Source organism: Eumetopias jubatus, unplaced genomic scaffold (genome assembly GCF_037043125.1).
Source record: "Eumetopias jubatus isolate StellerSeaLion01/CBP00866 unplaced genomic scaffold, mEumJub1_p1.0 scaffold_15, whole genome shotgun sequence".
NCBI lineage: Eukaryota > Metazoa > Chordata > Mammalia > Carnivora > Otariidae > Eumetopias > Eumetopias jubatus.
The window spans coordinates 58,598,775-58,620,999 of NW_028274821.1; the positions used below are offsets into that span (position 1 = coordinate 58,598,775).

General features: G+C 39.6%; 1 protein-coding gene across 1 annotated transcript in view; it reads left to right on the plus strand.

Moving 5' to 3' along the window:
* The window catches only part of UNC13B (unc-13 homolog B), a 213,361-nt gene that overhangs the window by 109,401 nt on the left and 81,735 nt on the right, over positions 1 to 22,225 (plus strand). Inside the window, exons 8-10 of the mRNA XM_028115241.2 lie at positions 3,698 to 3,932; positions 18,256 to 18,570; positions 21,020 to 21,110. Coding sequence (XP_027971042.1) covers positions 3,698 to 3,932; positions 18,256 to 18,570; positions 21,020 to 21,110 — 641 coding nt within the window. The remainder of the gene's footprint in view (positions 1 to 3,697; positions 3,933 to 18,255; positions 18,571 to 21,019; positions 21,111 to 22,225) is intronic.

Below are 22,225 nucleotides of genomic sequence, written 5' to 3' on the forward strand. Positions count from 1 at the left end.
AGAGAGTTGAGATAACTTAAGGTTTTTCCAAGAAAAAAGTAAGCCATGAAAAAAATGGTTTGAATTCTCTTTCCTTTTTTCTCAGGGTGATAAAGTTCTACCTGTATTCTAGATTTAAAGACAAGGATTCAATCCAGGACTACCACATACCAGAAAGCTTCATTGTTCAGTATTTCATTCAGTATTGTTTGAGCGCCTTCTCTGTACCTGGGGCCCTTATTTATTTATTTATTTATTTATTTATTTATTTATTTATTTATTTGAGAGAGAGAATGAGAGATAGAAAGCATGAGAGGGAAGAGGGTCAGAGGGAGAAGCAGACTCCCTGCTGAGCAGGAAGCCCAATGTGGGACTCGATTGTGGGACCCCAGGATCGTGATCTGAGCCGAAGACAGTCGCTTAACCAACTGAGCCACCCAGGCGCCCTGGGGCCCATTTTTGCCCCGGATTAGATTACTCACCCCGGGTTTATTTTCTATCATTCCCTTCCATGTCCTTTTATGCACCTACCAAATGAGCTACAAAGTGTTTTTCAAAAATACATATAGCCTTTTCACTGTTGGGCTTTTACTCATGCCATTGTTTTTATCCAGATTCTAGAAGGTATTTCCCCTCCAAACTTCACCTGTTGAAAACCTACCAGTCTTTCAAAGTTGTCTCCTCCATAAAGGTTTCTTTGCTCACCCTAACAGGAAGTGACCTTACCTTCAACTCATATAGCATTTGATTTGTACTGTTCTCATGATAGTTACTTTCTTGTATTTGTGTCTGTATTTTCTCTCTATTAGACTGATTGTATACTCTGAATCTTCTGTGTTGTTTAGGCTTGTACTTAAAGGCACTTAGTAAATACTTGAATGAGTTAATTTTCCCAGCCTTTCAGTTTTCCAAGGGCTTTTCAATTTTTGCCCTCAGCCTAGCTCACAAGTCCTCCTTAGGCTGAGTAACCCAAACCTGCACTCAGGTTTTTTTTCTCAGTGAAGCGAGGAGTTTCCTGTTTTAGCTGCAGTCGTGTTGTGAAGTAGAGTAGAGCCAGTAAGGGATTGTCACTGCCACACTGAAAGCACAGTTCTTTTGTTCAAGCCTTTTTCTTAATTTCCCTTGTTAGTTTCTAATCAGCCTTGGTGGTGCCAGGAAGTTTTCTTTTTAGGGAGATCAGGGATAGTATCGGGGGAGAAAATCTGGTCTTTGCCCTCATCTACCTTTTTTCTGTTTCTCTTCTTTGTCTCACCTCACTTCTTTGTATTTCTTTTTTCCTATCCCCTCCTACTTTTCATATTCTACTCCTAGCCTCCTCTTTCCATAAAAACTCTGTTTCTTAATATTTGCCCTTTATTTCTTTAGTATAGAAACGTTGTCAGCTTTTAGGAAAGTTTTGGAGTATTCTTCCCCTTAGCCTAGCAAAATAAAAAATCAGAGCGTTATTTAGGAGTAATAGGTCAGATGCAGTGAAAAACTAAGGGTCTGTCCGACATAGTTTCTGGCTCTGGATCGTGGGCTCCTAACTCTGGCTGAGCTACTCTCTCCTGGCCCCATAATCAGTGGGATTGTCTATTGCTGTTCCCTTTTTGGCTCTCTGGGGTATGTGTTGATACTTCTGCTGGAGTTTAAGTAGACTTTTGGCTTTGTCTCCTTTGTTGCCTCTGCCCTCTCATCTGTATGCATGAAAAATCCATCTGACTTCTTCACACTGGTTTTTGTCCCTTGATCCTTTCTTTCTAGTGTTGAGAACAACAAATGCATCAAGATCTGAAACCAGTGCCTCTGAAGTCTTTTTTTTTTTTTTCCTAATATGTGATCAGAATTCTTTGTGAGCAGAATTCTTTGCATCCCCTATTGTTTGACTAAGTACCCTTCCAGGCCACTTGAAGGTTAGCCTATTCCTTCCTTCCTTCCTTTTAATACTCTTAATATATATATTTTTTTAAGATTTTATTTATTTCAGAGAGAGAGAGCATGAGCAGTGGGGAGGGACAAAGGAAGAAGCAGACTCCCTGCTGAGCAGGGAGCCCAATGCGAGGGGGTTTATTTGGGATCATGAGCCCAAGGCAGACTCTTAACCGACTGAGCCACCCAGGCACCCCTAGCCTCTTTCTCATACTGATTTTTTTCTCCTGAGGTTCTGATCACTGTCCTTGTCTTATGTTCACACTTAAACTCAAAAGGGAAAAGCTCATGAGATCTTCTACCCATACTCCTAGCTATACCCACAGTGTTGTCTGGAATCTGGTGTTCAAATATTCTTCGTTGCTTGTAAAACCCACATGTTTGTGCCCCTTGTCTCTTTTAGTGGAATTATTATCTACTAGGTAGTTTGATGTCATGGTGTCATTTCCCTTTTACCTTCCATTTGTCCCCACGTTTTATCATTTGTTTGGGTTTTTCTTTTTCCAGTTCATCAGTTCTTTTCCATTTCTACTGAATGGATGCAGGTTCTTATCTCCTGCTTGAGTGATTGTGAAAGCCTAATCTTATGGTCTTCAGAAGGTTCTCACTGCCTACATAACTACCAAGATTTTTTAAAAAATTACTAATATAAGGAGTTCATCATCTGCTAAAAGTATCTCCATTTTGGGATAATGAACGTTCCTTTTCCTCACTGAGCCAAATAGGAAATTGGCAAGACAGGACATCTGGGACCTTGTTAATTATACACATACGGGGTTGGTGTCAGAAATGGCTTCTCTATAAAACAAACCACAAAGCACTATTAGGTTGAGCTCCCTTTCCAAGTACAGTGTTAAATATTTTTAATTTTGTTTGGAGCAGGATTTGTAACTGTGGTCATTTTAGTTAACATCAAGAATAAAACTAGCCAGTCAGGTGCTGGCCTGAAAAGCAGAAATAATTCTATGGTATTATAGTCACTGTTGTTAGATAAACTTGGCTGCATTGTCAGCAAGATCCCATTGGTAGTGCTTATGTTTTCCTCTTCCCCTTCAGCCCAGACTTTGGATGGAAATTCTGAGCCCCAGGGTAGAGGTACTTGATAGGAATTGTTAGAAAAACCTGTTGCTGCAGCAAGACAGTAGGATTGCTACTGTTCTCGGGGGCCTGGCTGGCTCAGTCAGTGGAGCATGTGACTCTTGATCTTGGGGTCATGAGTTCCAGCCCCACAATGGGTATACAGCTTACTTAAAAACAAAAAACAAAAAACAAATAAAATTTGGCATAATACTTAAAAAAAAAAAAAAAGACTGCTACTATTCTTAGTTGTATCTAGAACTTTTGGTTCTTCAGAGCCTTGGCTTTGCGCCTCCTGATTATTTGACCACCTTCTGATGTTGGACCTGCTTATTGGGTTCAGCCATGTATTTTTAAAGTCTAACAACAGCAAGCCAACTCTAAATGAAAATTTCTCTTCTACCCATTTTGATAACAATAGAGGAATAGAATCTATGACGTTTAAAAACAGATTTTCACTAGAGTCGTGATAGGTGGAGAATCAATTCCAGAGAATTCTGCATTGGGAAAATACAGTTTGGAACTCCTCTAAGAATCAACACTAATGAAAGAAACTTAGGAGTATTAACTGAAACAGTTTTGCACATGGGTTTGAGGTCACTTGGCTCACATGCAGCTCAGCTTGCTCTTGTTCTCAAGGTTTAGGCTTGTGGTTACCTAAGTTAGAAGCAGAAAAAAATTCTAAAAACTAAATAAAGCTGAGATGCTTTGATTGACTGTGTTTATTCCACAGCTTTTGAAGATCCTGATAGTGCCGTTGATGACCGAGATAGTGACTATCGCAGTGAGACCAGCAACAGCATCCCACCTCCTTACCATACGACTTCTCAGCCCAATGCTTCTGTGCACCAGTTCGCCGTGCCAGTGGGATTGCCACAGCAGCTGCTACTTCAGGGCAGTTCCCGGGATTCCTGCAATGACTCTATGCAAAGTTACGATCTTGATTATCCAGAGCGGCGGGCTCTCAGGTGGGTTTTGGAAACCAAGCACTTTCTCTTCCTGGTATGTAGTTTCCAAGATGCAACTGACAGTATTTGGATGTTTTAACCTGAGGTGGTAGTGGAAGTATAACAGTATGATAGACCAAAATATAGCCATTTTGTATAGATTCTCAGTCTTTTTTCTCTTCTGTACATTCACATTTAGACATTTCTGTCATTAATATTTCTCTTTATGATCAGTGATTCTCAACTGGTGAGAGCAGGCTATCTTGGGGTGGATGACTGAAAAAAAAAACAGCTCATGCCTCTGCCCAGCCCAGTGATTCTGATATACTCTTCACCACGATTAAAAAAAGAAAATCACAGATGTTAAATGTTTGGATAATCCTTCCTACCTAAATATTTCTGGGAACTTCAGATGATCTCTTCATAGCAGATTCAGTACTTATGCTGGAACTTTAGAAAAATTTTAAATATATAAAACATTGACATGGTTAAAAAATGTTAAGGTACAATACAGCATACAGTGAAGAATCTCCCACCCACACCTGTCCTCCTCTCCTCTGTCCCCTTCCTATCTCTTAGTTCTCACACCACCCCTGTTTGTTTCTTATGTGCCCTTCCATAGACTACTATCATATAATTTATGAGTATAAAAACAAATATATACATATATGCGCCCCCTTTTTCCCCCATTTTAAAAAGTAATTCAAACAAAATTTGGAAAAATGTTACATTAACACCCATATTCATGTTGCCTAGATTCATCAATTGTGTTAACAGTCTGGCACATTCACTTTTTATTTCATTCTCTCTTAGATTGTGTCATTATTCTGTTTCCCCAACATTTTACCCATTGATTTTAGCATCCATTGATGGTCCTTGTTTGAATCAATTATTGGTTGGAAGTTAATGTTTTAAAAACCATTCCGCCTGGGTGGCTCAGTTGGTTAAGCAGCTGCCTTCAGCTCAGATCATGATCCTGGAGTCCCAGGATCGAGTCCCGCATCGGGCTCCCTGCTCAGCAGGGAGTCTGCTTCTCCCTCTGACCCTCCCCCCTCTTGTGCTCTCTCTGTCTCTCATTCTCTCTGTCTCAAATAAATAAAATCTTTAAAAACAAAACAAAAACCATTCCAGTTTAGCTCATACTTTTGATTGCTAAAATTCACCATACCATAATAACATATCATTTCTTTTTGCTCATTTTACCAAACTGGTGAGTATTTATCCTGATCCTCATTTGGTTGCCTGTCTGCTAGACAACATCCTATCTCAGTTTACTATCATCTCTGGAAATATTTTCAATGAATTTTTTTATATATCAACCATCACATAGAATTTTTACGGTTTATAATCTGATTCTAAAAAAGAAATATGCCAGGAATCCTACTGTAGTTGGTCTCTACTCCTTGCTGGTTTATTAGATGAAAATTTTATTTTTTAATTATTTGATTTTAGTTGTTTATATTGTCCTACTTTAAGGAAAAAAAAATAGCAAAAAACTCAATACTTTTGGCCCTCTTTTCCCTCTGTATTTGTAAGCATTTAGATGTGTACGCTAACAGTAATAGTAGCATATCAACCTAAATGACTACATACTCTTCTAGAACACTGCTTTTTACCCAGTTATTACCCTATTATTATTTTAGTTATTTCCTGGGCTACTGCTATAATAATACTTAGAGGAACATTAGTGATACACTTTATAATAATTTTTTGCTAAAGATTTTTTAATTTTACTGTATCAGTATATGAAATGAGGTTAAAGAGTGAATATTTTTTTCATCTCCAGCAGAGAAGAGAATTACAATTATTTATTTATCTATTTGAAAGCGTGTGAGCAAGAGAGAGCACGAGGTGGGGAGGGGCAGATGGGGAGGGAGAAGCAGACTCCCCACTCAGCAAGGAGCCTGAAGCGGGGCTCGATCCCAAGATCATCGGATCTTTACCTGAGCCGAAGGCAGATGCTTAACCTAAAGACCCACGCGGGCACCCCAAAAATTACATGATTTTTAAGTAACCTTTTATCATAAACATTTTTAACTTAAATTTTGAAATGATTTATCCTTCAGAAAGTTTTGAAGACATTTTATCGGTAGTACTGAATTTTAAACTTCTGTCTTACTGTAGATATCAAGTTCTTGGAGATGGTCTAAGTCTTGAGGTTACACAGTTTTTTAGGGAGACCATTTAAAATCCTAAGGGAACAAACATGTTCTTAGTATCTGCCGGTAAATTAGAAGTGTAAATATAAATAGCTTCATTCACTACAGCAATGGCTCTCTGTTCATTTAAGTTGAAGTATAAAGACTTCTAGGCTGGAGTTAGTTTGAGTTTTTGAGGATACTGGACAATAATGAAACTGCATGTAAAAAAAGTGGATTGGATTTCTTCGCTCAACCAAATGGGCTTTTGCCTGATGAATCCAGAATAACTGGAAACTTACATAAATTATGTAAAAATACATAATTTAAGGTTTGTTGCTAAAGTGTGTCTAGTGTTGAGAGGGGTCAAAAGAATATCTCTTGAAGTTTATTATTAATATCTCTTCAAATCTCTCTTGAAGATTTTTAGTGACTAAATGACCACTGTGATCTTGCTTCTGTTTCCTAAATAAATGCAACTGGAAGTTAAATCTACACAGGAACATACTGAGATGATAAGCTCCTAGTCTGCAGGTCCTCTCTGTACCCCTACATGAGTACACAGGAAGCAGGCAGTTTCTAATTTAACTGAAAGAAAGGTCAGGTATCTTATGTATTCATTGACTTAAGTTGGAATGTAGATTCTAGTGTTAAAATCAGTATAGGAAGGGGTGCCTGGGTGACTCAGTCATTAAGCGTTTGCCTTCAGCTCAGGTCATGATCCCAGGTCCTGGGATCGAGCCCCACATCGGGCTCCCTGCTCCGCGGGAAGCTTGCTTCTCCCTCTCCCACTCCCTCTGTTTTTGTTCCCTCTCTCGCTGTGTCTCTTTCTGTCAAATAAATAAATAAAATCTTAAAAAAAATCAGTATAGGGAAAGATACTCATTTCACTGTGATCCTCATTGCATATATAGCTTTTAGATTTCACAAATTATAATGCTTTAAATAATTGTTCCATCAGGCTATAACAAGGTTTGACTTCTGACAGTCAAAGATTATTTTTATTATGTATGTATTTTTTTCTTTTTTAAAGATTTATTTATTAGAGGGCATGAGTGTGCTCATGGGAGTGGGAGCAGGGGGAGGAGCAGAGAGAGGGAGAGAATCTTAAGCAGACTCCGTGCTGAGCACAGAGCCCGACTTGGGGCTCGATCTCACCACTCTGAGATCACGACCTGAGCCAAAATTAAGAGTCGATACTTAACCAACTAAGCCACCCAGGTACCCCTATTTTTTCTTTTTTCCTCAAATGAAGTATGTTTGACCATACTTTTGGCTATACTGCCTCAAATAATAACTTTGAGCAAGTTAACAGCTTGACTTTTCAGACCTAAATTAATCAACAAATTTGGGTTTCTTGAAATCCCTTGATATGTCGAATACTTAACAGTTCTAAACCTGGGCATTGCAAATACATTCTAAATATTGAGGAAACGTGTTCATTTTGCTTGTTTCTATCTTTCTTGAAAAATAAAAGGATCCTAAAAAGCTCATGGTAGCAAGTAGCTATGATTATTACTATAGCTGTTCTTTTTCTGATGTGGAAAAACTCTTTGATTAAATTGCTTTAATATTGATTTAAGAACACAGAGATTTCTTTATCATATTTTTTCAGTCTGAATGGTTTTTATCATATTGACAATTTTATTTTAGTTTTCTCATTGAACATGCACTAAATTTTATAATTTGTTTCTTCCTTTTCCCTGTTTCTTCTCTTTTCTTTGCCTTACTATTCCTCTGATTTTATTCCTTTACATCAGACAAGGTTTGCAGGCCAAAAATGACAAAATTAGGATTATTTCAGCTTTCTCTGATGTTGACTATGAAGAGCAAGAAAGTATATATGAGGAGAGAGAGGGGAAAATAACACAAGAGTTTCTAGAAAGCAGTAACATAAAGGAAGCAGAAGTAAAAGAAATTAGAGCTCTTTCAAAAACTGATAAATATGATAACCAACAAGAACAACTGAAGTACAAGAATTGGAAAAAGATACCATCTCAGGGTCAAGAAACTGAATATTCTACTGCTTTTAATTTTGACCATAAGTTTGAAACATCTGTGTTCTCCAGATATCCTCAGAAATATGATACAATAGATAGAAGGAAAAACAAGCTGTTATACCATCATTTTGGAGACAGTGAAACAAGACAGTATGGTGACAGATCAGGAACTAAGACTGACTTGGAAAGTACATATCCTTACACTGAAAATTGTAACATTTGCCACATTGAAAAGAAGAAACAAAATTATCCAATTTTGCGCCCTTACAAAAATGGTTTTGTGGTTAAGAGTGGTACGTGGACCACTAAGTTGCAAAATCATGATTATGATCTTTCTGGTTGTTTTAAGAACTGTGAAAAGTCATCTGGCTTAAACCAGCATGTCACTAATTTCACTCCATTAGATGTTCTTGAAGATTCTACTAGCAGTACTTCTGATGAACTTCTGAGTTCTCCTCTTACTGATATAGAGGAAGGTTTACTGTCACCAACAAGTCCTCCATCCAATATCCATCATATTGGAGGCTTACCTGAAGAATATCATGTAACATGTCCAGTATTCTCATTACCAAAGGTGAATTGTGATGCAAAAACACCTGGAGATCTGTCTGGGTGCCCCATGGAAGAGGTGACCCCTTCCTCTCTTGAGGAACCCAAGAAGGACTATGTTGATACAATGGATGAGCTTCAGTGTTTGGTAGAAACAGTGTCAGAATATTTAGCAGAGAAGGAAGAAGAGATTAATAGATTTGGTTCCCTTTCAAAAACTAAAAAATCACTTAAACACAACAGTACTGTTGATAATGCGGAACAGAAAATGCCTGGGGATCAAATACCACCTTCAAACATTGTCAAGAATGACAAGGACAAGGCCATCTCTTTCCCTGAAATGAATGGAGTGAAATGTGCTGTTGGTTTTTTGTTCAGTTCACTCACAGAAAAAGTGGGTTCGGGCACAAAGCATCTAACAACCTCTGTGGAAAAGCTGGTTTCTGTAGTTCCAGAGAAAACAGAAACTCTTAATCAAATAGACACAGTTAATTCAGGATCTAAACCCAGAGCCAAGTCAGTATTGGGGAAGGGTCTTTCCATGCAATTTCCATTATCCTCTCAAGCAGTTGATAATAAGGATTTTGGCAGAAATGACAAAACCTCTGAAAATGAGCACACAGGTCGTAAAACTGGAAATTTAAGCTTTCAGGATGTAACAGAGACCGTTGGAAGGGATTCCACTCCACGGAGTCAGGGTTCAGTTATAAAGTCTGTTTTTAACATGCTAAATCCATTAAAGATCTTTTCGGAAAAGGATGAAACCAAAAAAGATGATGACCAGAACATGCCAACAAGAAAGGAAAACTTTTTTGAGTGTGGATCAGAGTCAAATCAAAGGGAAGACACTCTTGGCAATAATAGTAGTATTATCACTCTAGATAGGAATGATGGAGAAACTACAAGCTCAACGCAAATGCCCACAAGTGAGGATTTGTTGTTGTCTTCCCAAGCGGCCAATGAACCTTCAAACTTAGGTGGTTCTGCAAATAAAAATGATGATATTGAGAGTCTCTTGGAAATAAAACCCTGTATAGATCTGTCTCTATTACCAGATCAATCAAAAATATGTGCTAAAGACACTCAAGGACAACCTTGTATAACTGGAAGTAGAACTGCAAATAAAGAGTCTTCTTCAAAGCCATTAGAGGGGGACAAAGTTACTAATGATGATGATTTTCTTGAGCCACTCAGAAAATCATTTAGCCAGTTTTTGCTCAATTCACCTGAGACCTGTTCAAAGGAAACTTTGTCAGAATCTATGAAAATTCACCAGTTGGAAGAGGATGGATGGGAGAGGGACCCTAAGAAAGATGGACATTCCTTTTCCTTTAGTGGAAAATTACATATTCCATTTTTCAGAGTTCTTAGTCATTCTGAAAAGCAGCAGGATTTAAGAGAGAAAGGAAGCATTTTTCCTTTGTTTAAATTTCCTTTCACTGACAGCCGTAACACTGTCACTGACCAGAATTTTCCTGATTCAGCAGTAACCATTGATGAAGAGATCCAAAGAAACTGCCATGAAAATGCCAAACTTAGTTTAATAAAATCTAGTTCAGTTCCAAATATTCATAATAATTTAGGGAAATTTGATGATACAGAAACATTTAATAAAAATGACCAAATAAATTGTCCTGAAGATGACACACTTAATAAAATAAAGTCTAATTCAGTTCCAATTATTAGTAATGATCTTGGGGAATTTGGGAACATAGAGAAATTAAATTCAAGTGACCACACAGCAGTAGATAACTGTCACAGAGATACCTCAGCCATCCTTGAAATTATGTCCAAAGAATATATTCCTTCAGATTCTTCAGAAGAAAGTAAGACTCTTACACAAATGACATCTTTAACAGTATCAGACTGTTCATTAGCATCTACTACCATTTCAGAATCTACCTTGGTTAATGAAATTAATGAAGATAGACTTGTAGATAAAGCTTCCAAGAAAAGAACCGAAGGAAGCCTCCTTTCTGGTCTGTTTAACAGGTTTTCTTCTCTTGAAAATTTGTCTAGTCAACAAGAATTAAATTTGAAGAGTGATGATTCTCATCATAAGAATAATACCCCAGGCTTACTCTCTGGAATATTTAACCTGATATCCAATAACAGTGTGACTGTTCGTAAACCAGATGAAGCAAGGTCCATGTCTTTAGGCAACATAAAAAGTTTGAATGGAAATAAACGTTTATCCTTGGATGAGATCCCTGTTACTTCATGTGTGACTTCTGAAAACCAGAAGAACCATGTTGAAAAAGAAGAACCATCTGGCTTTATAAAAAGCTTTGTATCTTTACCTAAAGAAAATATACCATTATCTGATGCTTGGGTTGATAGTCATCATTGCCCTCCCACATGGAAAAAACAGCAAAAGGAAAACAATTGCCCTTCTTCTGAGAACAGGGTATTTCACTGTGCTCCAGGCACTCAGCGGGGCCTCTTAGAGGAATCTTTGGCTGAGAGGCTGACACCACACCGTGTTCTTAAGGCGAAAATACATAAAAACTCAAACAAGTTAAATCCATCTGTATTAAATACTAACATTCGTAATATATCAGACCACTGTCAGGCTTTTGAAGAGATGAATAATACTTTCTGTTATGAATGGGACTCTGATATAAAAGATTTCTCCAAAAATTCCAGAAAACTTCAGCCAGTTTATTATATGTTAAATCAAAATACATTCCCATCAGGTGATGTTTTCTTGTGGCCTGACTCAGAAAATTCAGCAATGAATTTTTGCCAAAAGGATCAAAATGCAAATGTCTTGGAGTGGAGAACAAATCCAAACAGTGTCATTTGGCATGACTTACCATATGAATCATTGGAGCAGTTAGCATTTAATGAAGATAACTTATTAAGTGATATGTGGGCAGCTCACTCATTATATGGAAATTCTTATTTTCCAATTAATGAGACTAAGACTTCACTAGAAGAATTACCCATTGACTTAAGTTGTTCTTCAGGTTATGAGAAGACTACATGTTCCATAGTTGATCAAGAATTATTAAGAATGGATGAAAACTTTGTTTTTTCAAGTGTTGGTTATGAATACCAAGAATGGTTGTCATGTCTTGCAAGTGGAATGTGGTGGCCATCAGAAGATGGAGATTATGGATATTATATGTTCCATGATGGTCAGTATATGTATTATCTCCTCACTGATTCTACTGGGCAGTATGCATATTTATTTGTACCTGATTATTCTTATCAAGAGTATTTGAATTGTGGTTTACAGACAAATGATCTATCAAGTATTATGTTGGATGACAGCATAATTTCTGCCTATAGTTTTAAGGAAGATGAATTATTCTGGTGTGTTGAAGAGGAACCAATTGATGACCCTCTTGATTTATCTGTAGTTTTGCCAAGAAGTGAGGGACCAGTGTATCTAAATTTAGGAACCTTTTCACAAGTATTTGAAGAGTCAAGTTGTGGCCAAAAGGATCAACCATTAGATTTTTCAGGCTATAATCTTCAGAAATTTAAAGGAAATTTTGGATCTTTTGAAGAAAGGGTGTGTGGTTCTGAAGACTTTGAATATATATTGGATCTCAGAAATCAGCCCCAAACTATTGGAAATCATGACTTAAATAAAAGTCATTTTATAGAAGGAGATAAGAACCAGTCTCCAGCAAAGGATTCATCAGTTTACCCTTCTCATTTACATTGGGTTCGGTCTTCTGAAGAAGCTACCTCTTTGGTTCATCCTGAAAATATGACTAACAGTCCACAGCAAACAGGAGAAATGTCATCAATGAACAAAGTGACTTCATTGTTTTCTGCTTTAGTTGGAAATACTTTGTATTTTGATGAGAATGAATCCTTAGAGTCTTTGGTCATGAAGAAAATGGATCAGCAGTCAGACTTGGCAGAGCTCACAAATAATGGTCTTCAGTCATTAATCTTGAATAAACAATTAGAGAGTAACTCCCAAGGTAAAGAAGAAAGTCTTCTCAAGAAGGATTTAGAAGGACAAATAGTATCCAATGTGCAGCGACCAGAATTTATTAAAAGTATGAAGCAAGAATTCCCTTTAAATAAAAGTTTTCATGTGAAAAAACAAAGTTCGTTAAAATCTGTTATCCAGGTAAGCCAGACAACTCCTCAGGCTAAATCAGATGTAGAAGATAATGAAATAATTACAGTTGACTCTATTTCAGTTCCTCTTACATCACAGTTTAGTAGGGATGAACCTAAGAACTGTGAGATTCCTCAGGACCAGTTTTCCAAAGAGTCTGAGAGAACATTATTTAAAAGTGCATTGAAACTCTTTGGTCGGGGAGAAGACTCTTTAGTAAGTACAGTATCAAATGGAAAACAGGCATCTGGATTTTTGAACCTCTTTAAAACGCAGGTGAATAAAGAAGGACCACCAAATTTAGAAAAGAATAGTGATAAAAATAGAAAGATACCTTCTCAGCAAAAGAATGAATCTCCTGGTGTTTCGAATTTTTTTGGTACCCTTGGGGATTTATTTAAAACCAATCCATCTTCTACACAGACAACTGAAAATATGTCTGTTTCTTCATTGGTTAATCAGGATGAAGTCAAATCAAATCCTAATCCTGCACAGCTAATTATCCAGGATGTTGGGAACTTTTCTGCTACACCAGTTGCCTCTAAAAGGAAGGTTCGAGGTAGGAGTCTGAACAAGCAGATTACTATTGATGACAGTGGGCTAAAAGAACCATTGACTAGGGATATACAGAGTAATAATTTGACTGAGGAAGGGTTACCTTCCAGAGACTACCTAACCCAGCAATCACCAAGTCAGTCTTTCTCAGCAGATTGTCTTGAAGAGTCTTCCAGAGATTCTTCAATAAAAACTAGTGGTGTGTCTACAGTGACAGAAGTTTCAAGAAATAATAAATTATCTTTTGATATTCTCAGCCCAAGAAATTCAAAGGAACAAGATCATTTTTCTGACCAACACTGGAGTTATTCAACTCCCACAACCTCTCCCTCTCAACCAGAGTTGCCCACCAGAAAGAGTGTATTTTCTTTCCTGACTGGATCTGAAAAATCTGGGAACAGAGCCTCTGCTCCTCTACCGAGAACCAAATCTCAAGCAGAAGGGCTGTTTACACTTCCTTCCTTTTTTTCCACTACTAACTCAAGCAGCAAGAAGGATGCCTCTCGTAATAGCTCTTTTAGTTTCTTCAACCTATCATTTTCGGATGGAAAGCAGCAGACTCCTGGGGAAAAACACAGCCTTTCAACTGTTGCTCCAGTGACTTCCCAGCCCTGGAAGAAGCCAAGTGTTTTTGTAGACATGGGTGGCACAAGAACTAGAGAAGGTTCCAGTGGCAATAGAGATAGCATAGCCCAGGAGGTGGTTCATGAACAGCAAATGGCTCCTTGTGTTTGCATTAGCAACACCATCGGGGTTACTTCCCTTACAGATGAGCTCAATGTAGAGCAGGACTATCAGGGAAAACTAGATTCTAGTTACAGACTAGGGACATCTTTAGCAGATTTCCAGATAAATCAGTTGCAGAATGACATTTTTCCTCATTCACCAGAATTTCAGGCCCAGACTGAAACACAGCTCAGTCCAGAGACCCTTGGGGTAGCTCCTTGTGAAGAAGAACCTTTCATACAGGAAGCCTTCCCTAGTGGCTCATTGGCCAAGTCTTTTCCACATGATAACCATTTGACTGAAAAGCTCAACAATTCAGACACTTGTGCTAACCACCACCAAAATGAAAGATTTACTAGTGACCTCTTAAACTTGCCATTGGAAAAGGCCCCTGATGAGGTCTTAACACAGATCCTGGAGCCAACCTCTCCCTCTATGGAGCCAGGGTGTAGAAGGCACCTCCAGAGCAGAGAGGCAGATAAAGAGGAAGACAAATCAATGTTGGGCTCCTCAGTGGAGGTGCTTTCAGGGTTTGTGACAAAAGTGAAATCTTTCTCTGGGTGCTTAATTGAACCTCCCAAAACTTTCTCTGGACTTTTCTCCCCTCCTAAACCACCAAAGAAAAACTCCTTTTTCTCTCTTTCTTCTGGTACATCATCTCAGTCCCTCAAAGGTGAGTTATTTGGAATTTTTAAAAGTCCCAAACCAGACACATACAAACAAGAATCACCTATCCCACCTACTGCATGGCCTCAAAATGGTAGTTGCAGAGATACTGTAGGATCAGTACCTCCAGAAAATTTGTGGAGAGAAGCTTCCTCTTCAGCACTCAATTCAGAATCTACTCTCAGTGACTGTACAATGACTGTAGTTAGTGCAAAGTCAGACTCAGAGACCCTGACAGATGATACTAAACTAACAACTGAAATGGAAAACAATAATATTCCTGATAATATTCTAGAACCCCAAGATTCTGAAACGATTGGGGCTGCACCTTCTGTTTCAGGGGACGATGCTGGGCAAGGAGTATTGTCTCTGAGTGATGAAGGAGAAATGGGGTTGTTGCAGGGCACAGACACAGAGGCATCATTGGAAGCAGAGCATATTCCATTGCCATCACATTTGGATTCAGATCCTACCTGTATTGCCAAAGAGCTTCCTCCTCCGGTTCCACCACCTATTCCTCTTAAGGCAAAACCAGCTATGCAGTCTGCCTCCACAAACCAAGACTTCTTGGAACTACAGGCAGCCAGTTCGCTGGAAACCGGTACTGCACTGTTCAGTGAGACAAGTGTTGGCCAGAGTGCCACACCAGAACCCCAAGGATACCTTTCCCACCCTGTGCTAGAGGAACCTGAGCTTTGTGCCAAAGAAAGTTATGGGATACTTGATACCCAGAAAGATCTACCTGCAGTCCCCCAGGAAACAGAGCAGCCAAGACCTCATTTTGACATCCCAAATATGACCAATTGGCCAAAATTCCATTTCCCATCCTCTGCCACTGACTGTGGGAAACCACTGAGCTCTTTCTTTTCCCCATCTCCTTCCTTTGGCGATAGAGCAGCAGAGCCTGGTTTAATGGCCAGTTTTAAAAAGTTGTCGACTCTATTTGAGGGACGTAATGAGGGGAAAGGGAATATAATGGCAAATGATCTAAAACTAAGGTTTGGAAAGAAGCTGGATCTTTCATTCACATGGCCAAAAGAGAACAAAGGGGGCCCTGAACAAACGCCTGCAGAATCCTCTTCTCCAACTTTGGTTATCAGCAGTGATCAGGACCTTAATGCTAGGGAGGCTGACAAAGCTTTAGAGTCTTCTCAAATGTCTGAGGCTAATGCTGAGCCAGCTACTCAACCCTCTGGCACCTCTGAGCAGCAGGAGACCAGGCCAAGTATATGTGCTCATGAGCTTTCAGGGCCTGGAGAAATGGAAAACCAGCAGGGAGTCTCAGCATCAGGAGAACACTGGGGTTCCAAAGACAACCTTTCTAGCTCCACCTATCCTTCAGGGAGTCATAAGGAAGAACACTGCACTGTGACTGAGCTACTTCACCAGCCAGAAACTCAAAAGGAGGAGGTGATGCCTGCTAGTACTGACTCTCTTTCAAATGTACAGCAGCCAGTTACTCTCCATGGCATCAAGGAACCAAAGATCAACAAAAGGCCTGTTCTCAACCTAAGCATCATAAATGATTTTAAGAAATTGACCATTTATGATGCAGTGACTTAGTGGTAGTTTAATGGTAGCCTGCTTTTTATTTTTCCTATGTCTTTCTTAGCATCTGAGCTTCATGTTAACTAGAGGTTAAGTAACAAGAAATAATGTGTGGGTCTTTTCATCCTCTCCTGTCTCTCTAGTGCCAAATGTAATTCATTTATTGGGAGAAGGAATTCACTGCTAAAGGAAAGGCTGGGCCCTGGGATTTACTCACTCTGGTTTGCTCTGCCTTATGTAAAGTGGAATGGAGAATGGAGGGCAGGAAGAGGCAGCAAGTAGTAGTGTGGCATATATTAATGATAGGCTAGGATGCTTCCTTGGGCCTTCAGCACTTATAGCTATACTAGCTGGGAGAGATATACTGTGCTTTGCCTTTCCAAGTCTTCTAAGATGCTTTCTCCAGTGGCAATGAGGTTATTAAGTAAAATGCAAGATGCAAAGGTTGGGATAATTTATATTCTATATCCTATTCCACATGGATTTGCATAGCTTCTTTCAGTCTTTGCCTTCTCACACCCTTAAGACTGGTGTCTGGTAAATGAGTAAAGTGTCACAGGAGCTTAAGGCTATCATTTGCTGTAGTTCTTTATTCTGGAGCATTGTGCTGTGTCCATGTGGAAAAGATCCTGTTATTTCCCCTAAGAAGAAGCACCATAAACAGTACAGCTTAAGAATGCTGCCAGGACCTCTTGCCCAAACCTGTCCAAAGTAACTGGTTTTAGAGATCGTGTGTGTTTATATGTGTGTATACACATGTGTTAGGAACTGTTCATAACAGTGACCTGGTACCTGTCCTGCTGCCATGGGACAAAGGATCAGAAATTAGCCTGAAGATACCAGGTAATTGGGAGGAACCATAGAGAAAATATCCCTGGGAAACAATAATGATGTATCTTCGTTTAGTCAAGGGTGAACATAAACCCTTTAGTTAAAGGCTTGACTCTGTGGCAGGGATCTTTGTCCTTTTGCATGGAGGCTTTCTAGCAGAATACCGGAAGTAAAAGGGGGGCCCCTGACTTGGGATAGAACTATCCATATGAGCTAGGATAGATCTTACAGACCATCATCTAGAACCTCTGTCTTGAGTAGGACTGACAGCCTTAAATTCAGTATATGGCTCAAGGGAGTAACTTGTGGATACTGCTCTTCTTTCTAATCATGATTCACTGCCACTTTCTCTGCTATAGGTGCTGTCTTTCATAGCAGGGGAACAAATTTCCTTTCTGGGTATGGGAATTTAGGTGATTGAGAAAGGGTTGGGCTGGCCTCTCTTCAAGTATAGAAATGCATTAGTATGGTCCTGACCCAGATCCAGGAGTTGGATTTTGTCCACTTTATCCCAAACGAGCCATGTCCTGAGAGCAACTCAGTTACAGGTGGGCAAGTTTATCTTTGGGACATTCCCTGTGCTGCCAGGGATATCGTTGTAACATTCATGTTGATGAGACCATTCCCCAGAGGAATTTTTTTGGTAATAGATTTCATCTCCTAATGGTTTCCATTATCTCATTATGTAGATAGCTGCGAGATAACTGAAGGAACATTACCAATCTCCTTTGCTCATCCTAAGGAACAGACATTCACATTTATAATTATAGAGGAAGAAAAGGGGCATCAGTTTAGTAAATAATAAAAAAAGGGAGTAGAGTTCATCCATTTTACTTTATGGAAATTAGAAAACTTTAATCACAGCCACTGGACAAGTTTCTTTAGAAGTCCGGGTAAAGATATTAGGTGTAAACAAGAGGCTACTTTTATATTTAATAATTCTTAATAATTAAAGTTAAGCCCCTGCTTACAAAAATCACTTTCAGATGAGTATGCTTCAAAGTCTTTCACAGGTTGAGGTTAAGTGCTATTAGAGAATCCAGCATGTTGTATTGTTTTTCCTTTGTGCTTCTGCTGACTAGCAGTTAGTTCTTCTAGATTGTGAAGTTTGGTCCTGTCTTCCCAGGAACCTCCTATTTGTGATTCTTGCTACTGAAAGAATCATTCTTTCTGGATTTATCCATTACTTTTGTCCTGGTCCCTAGTTTGCATGTACGTAATCATCTGTCTTCCTCTCATTCTCACAGCCCCACCAGCAGTAGTAGGTATGGCTCCTCCTGTAATGTGAGTCAAGGAAGCTCTCAGTTGAGTGAGCTAGACCAGTGTCACGAACAAGATGATGATCGTCGGGAGAGGGACTCCATTCATTCGTGCCACAGCTCTGACGGCTTCTCTAGAGACGGCCAAGTGGGTTTTGGAGAACAAGAGAAAGCCTTGGAGGTGACAGATGAAGAAGAGAAGGGGAGAGCCTGTGAACCCAAGGAGAGGAAAGAAGATGCCACAATCCTTCCTCCCCCAGATCTGGTGCTACACAAAGACCACATCCTAGGCCCCCAGGAGAGGTAGGTGATGGCTGCCTTGAGGAGTTCACGTGGTTTCCTCAGTACCCGCCTCTGGTATTTCTGGGTGTAAGTGCTTTTCATTTGTTTCCCTACAGGTGGGTATGGTAGTGATCCAGGATACTGAGGTTTAGCTCTGCACTGCTTCCTTTGATTTTTGGTATAATTCCCTAAATATTTTGAGGATCTCTGAAGAACACTTGGGTTCTTTGTAGTTAGCTACAGTGTACCAGGCCGCCTTGAATCTGTAGTTATTGGCCTACTAATTGACCGATTTTTGGTAGCCTCTGAGTCTGGAACTGATCTAAGCCTTACAACTTACTTCATTAAAAGGAGCTGCTTTGGATGAAATAGGCTTCCCAGCCTATTAATGTTTAAAAAAATTTTTTAAAGATTTTATTTTTATTTATTTATTAGAGAGTGAGCGAGAAAGAAACAGCATGAAGGGGAGAGAGTCAGAGGGAGAAGCAGGCTCCCCGCTGAGCCGGTAGCCCGATGTGGGACTCGATCCCAGGACTCCAGGATCATGACCTGATCTGAAGGCAGTCGCTTAACCAACTGAGCCACCAAGGCGCCCCTAATGTTTAAAATTCTTATGTGAGCATTGTTTTGTTTTGTTTTTTCCTGGTGGAGAAAACCAGGACAGAGTGAAGAAAGAATTGGTCTAAAAGCCAGATCAAACTCACCTCACCCTTCTGCTTCCCCAGAGTCTAGTAGTGTGTCTGGAATTAATTGGTACCCATAAGAAGAATGTCTTTTTAACAGTCTTATAATGAAGCTTAGTACAGTGTTTGAGTGTTATTGTTACTGAGCTGAATTGGTCAGTAGATTTGCTGATAGGTTGGGGCAGAGTGCAATTTTTCAGTCTTGGCACTATGACATCTGGGACCAGATAATTCTTTGTTATGAGGAGCTATTGTGGGCATTGTGGAATGTATGGTGGCATCCCTGGACTCTGTACTACATGGTTGTAGCAACCATCAGTTGTGACAACCAAAAATGTCTCCAGATGTTGTCAGATTTCCCATGGAGGGCAAAACTGCCCCCAGTTGAAAACCACTGGGGTAGAGTGATAAGGGCTAGGTGTGGCTTGGATTCTCAAATTTCAAGGTCTAAAAATAAAGCCTCCACCAAAAGGTCAGAGCAGTGAGTAGAGTTGTAAGTGGTAGAAGGTTGAAGAATTGTTGGTGTATCTACTCCATCACTGAAGATATAAACTTATTTTCTTCTTATGTTTTCCTGGTCTTTAGTCATCGGTGGTGGTTCATCTAATAGACAAGACATCCAAGAGGTGTGGTTGATGACCCAGTGAAAAATGGCTCTTTGTAGACCTTAGATTTGGCAGATGCTATTGTCTGGGTAGAGTTCTTGGTAGAGCAGCAGAAGTGCCCAGCACGGGTATTTGTCCTTCTCTACTGGCTGTGTCCTTTCAGATCCTAGCTGTGCAAGCGAAGTCCAGTTCTACCTTGGTCAGCAGTGCCCACAATATTTTAAAACAGTTGATCCAGTTGGATGGCGTCAGAGCTTGACCTATATTTTAGATATCTAGATGGTGGATGCTTGTTTGCTGCCTTGGCACTAGACCTCGGTGGGAGAGAGGAGAAGCATTGTCACCAAGAATTGACCACTATTCCACAGTTAAGATTCTAGAGGATGATTTGTTCTAATACAGCAAAGTGTTTCTGTCCCAAAACTACTTTGTTATATTTATTGTTGTTTCATTGAGGGTGTCCCTAAGGCAGCTCAAGGAACAAGACCGTGGTAGGAAAAGGGCTGGGCTTTTTTCCTTAGCATTTTTGTTGTAGTCTAGGAATTGGTAAGCCTTCCAAAATTCTTAGTGGAGCGGGAAGGGTTTGCAGGAACAAAATTCTGCCCTAAGGATGGATGACATGTAGAACACCCAAGGGAGACTGGTGGTCTTGAGAGGTAAGGCGCAAGGATTAGTCCACATGTCTGCATAGTTTTTGTGCTAACATTGACTCAGGGCCTTGCCACTGCTTTTACTAGAATCCTGAAACCTGACTGTCCCAGTGAGCTGGCTCATTGGGTGAGTGAAAAATGGGGAAAGAAGAGCGGGAATGGATAAAAAGGTAAAAGGAGCTGTCATTTTAGAGAGCATTTTTTTCCCACATTGGCTATTTAGGACTATGCTGTTTAGTGGCCTGACTCATGAAACAAGTCCAGGCATGAATACAGATCATTTTACTTAAGATATTTGGCAGTTTTACCTTGAGCGGTCACCCTATGGCCTGGGCTTTTTTTTTTTTTTTTTAAAGATTTTAATTATTTATTTGACAGAGACACAGCGAGAGAGGGAACACAGGCAGGGGGAGTGGGAGAGGGAGAAGCAGGCTGCTTGCCGAACAGGGAGGTGGACGTGGGGCTCAATCCCAGGACCCCGGGACCATGACCTGGGCTATTTTTAAAGAAATATTCTTTTCTTTGTTACAAGTTTTCCTGAGGAAAATGCTTCTTCGCCATTTACCCAAGCCAGAGCACACTGGATCCGAGCAGTTACCAAGGTCCGACTCCGGCTGCAGGAGGTAGGAAATCTGTTTTTCTAGTACTAGTTGGGACAATTTTTCCTTTGAAATTTGGAGACATATGGTGCTGAAGAAGCAGTCAGTGATGAGTCATCTTCTTATAGTGTGCTTCTGGGAATGCATGACAAGTAAGTTAGAGCCTTAAGGGATGGGAGGTGGTTGTTGGCTTCCTTCTATGCTGATTAATGGAAATCAAATAGACCTAGTGGGTTGAGAGCCTGAAGGTTAAGTTATATGCTATTTTCAGTACCATTGTCACTTTGAGGCCATTTTATTTTGAGCTTAGGACAGGGAACCATTACAAGGCCTCTTAGAGTCAGTGGTCTCCCTTGGCTACCCAGTTCAAGGCCACTGGGCTGGCCTATTACAGAGGGCCTTTGTGATGGAGGATGTTTTTAAATGATGACAAGGGGCTGTCAGTAGTATAATACCTGGCAGATATTAAAAATGCAAGCCTGCTCACATGTGTAAAAACACTTGAAAAATAATTTATTTTGAAATACTTTCAGACTTAGGGAAAAGTTGCCAAAATAGCAGTATAAAGAACTCTTAAATCTTTCTTGCCAAGATGCCCCGATTGTTGACATTACCACAGTTGCTTCATCACCCCCCATCTATTATGATTAATCTTTCTCTGAGCCATTTGAGAAAAAGTTGAAGAGATGATGTGTTACTCTTAAATAGTCCTATTTGTATTTCCCAAAAAACCAAGGCTACTCTCCTATATAACTACAATGTAACTATCCACCGGGAAATCAACAATGGCAACACCATTGTCAAAACACCATACAAATTTTGCCAGCTGTCCCAACAATGTCTCTTTTCTTTCCTGGTCCAGGATACAATCCAGGCTGACATGTCGCATTTAGTGGTCGTATCTCTTTAGTCTTCTTTAATCAGGAACAGTTCTTCAGTTTTATCTTGGACAGATGGTACAGGTCTTTTATTTTGTAGCATGTTCTTCATTTGGGGTCCATCCAATGTTTCCTCATGTTCAGACTCAGGCCATGCTTTCTTGGCAAGAATTACATAAAAATGATGCTGGGCTCTTTTTACTGAATTGTATCAGAAAGTACATGTGTCAACATGTGCCACCCTTCTTAATATTAATCTCA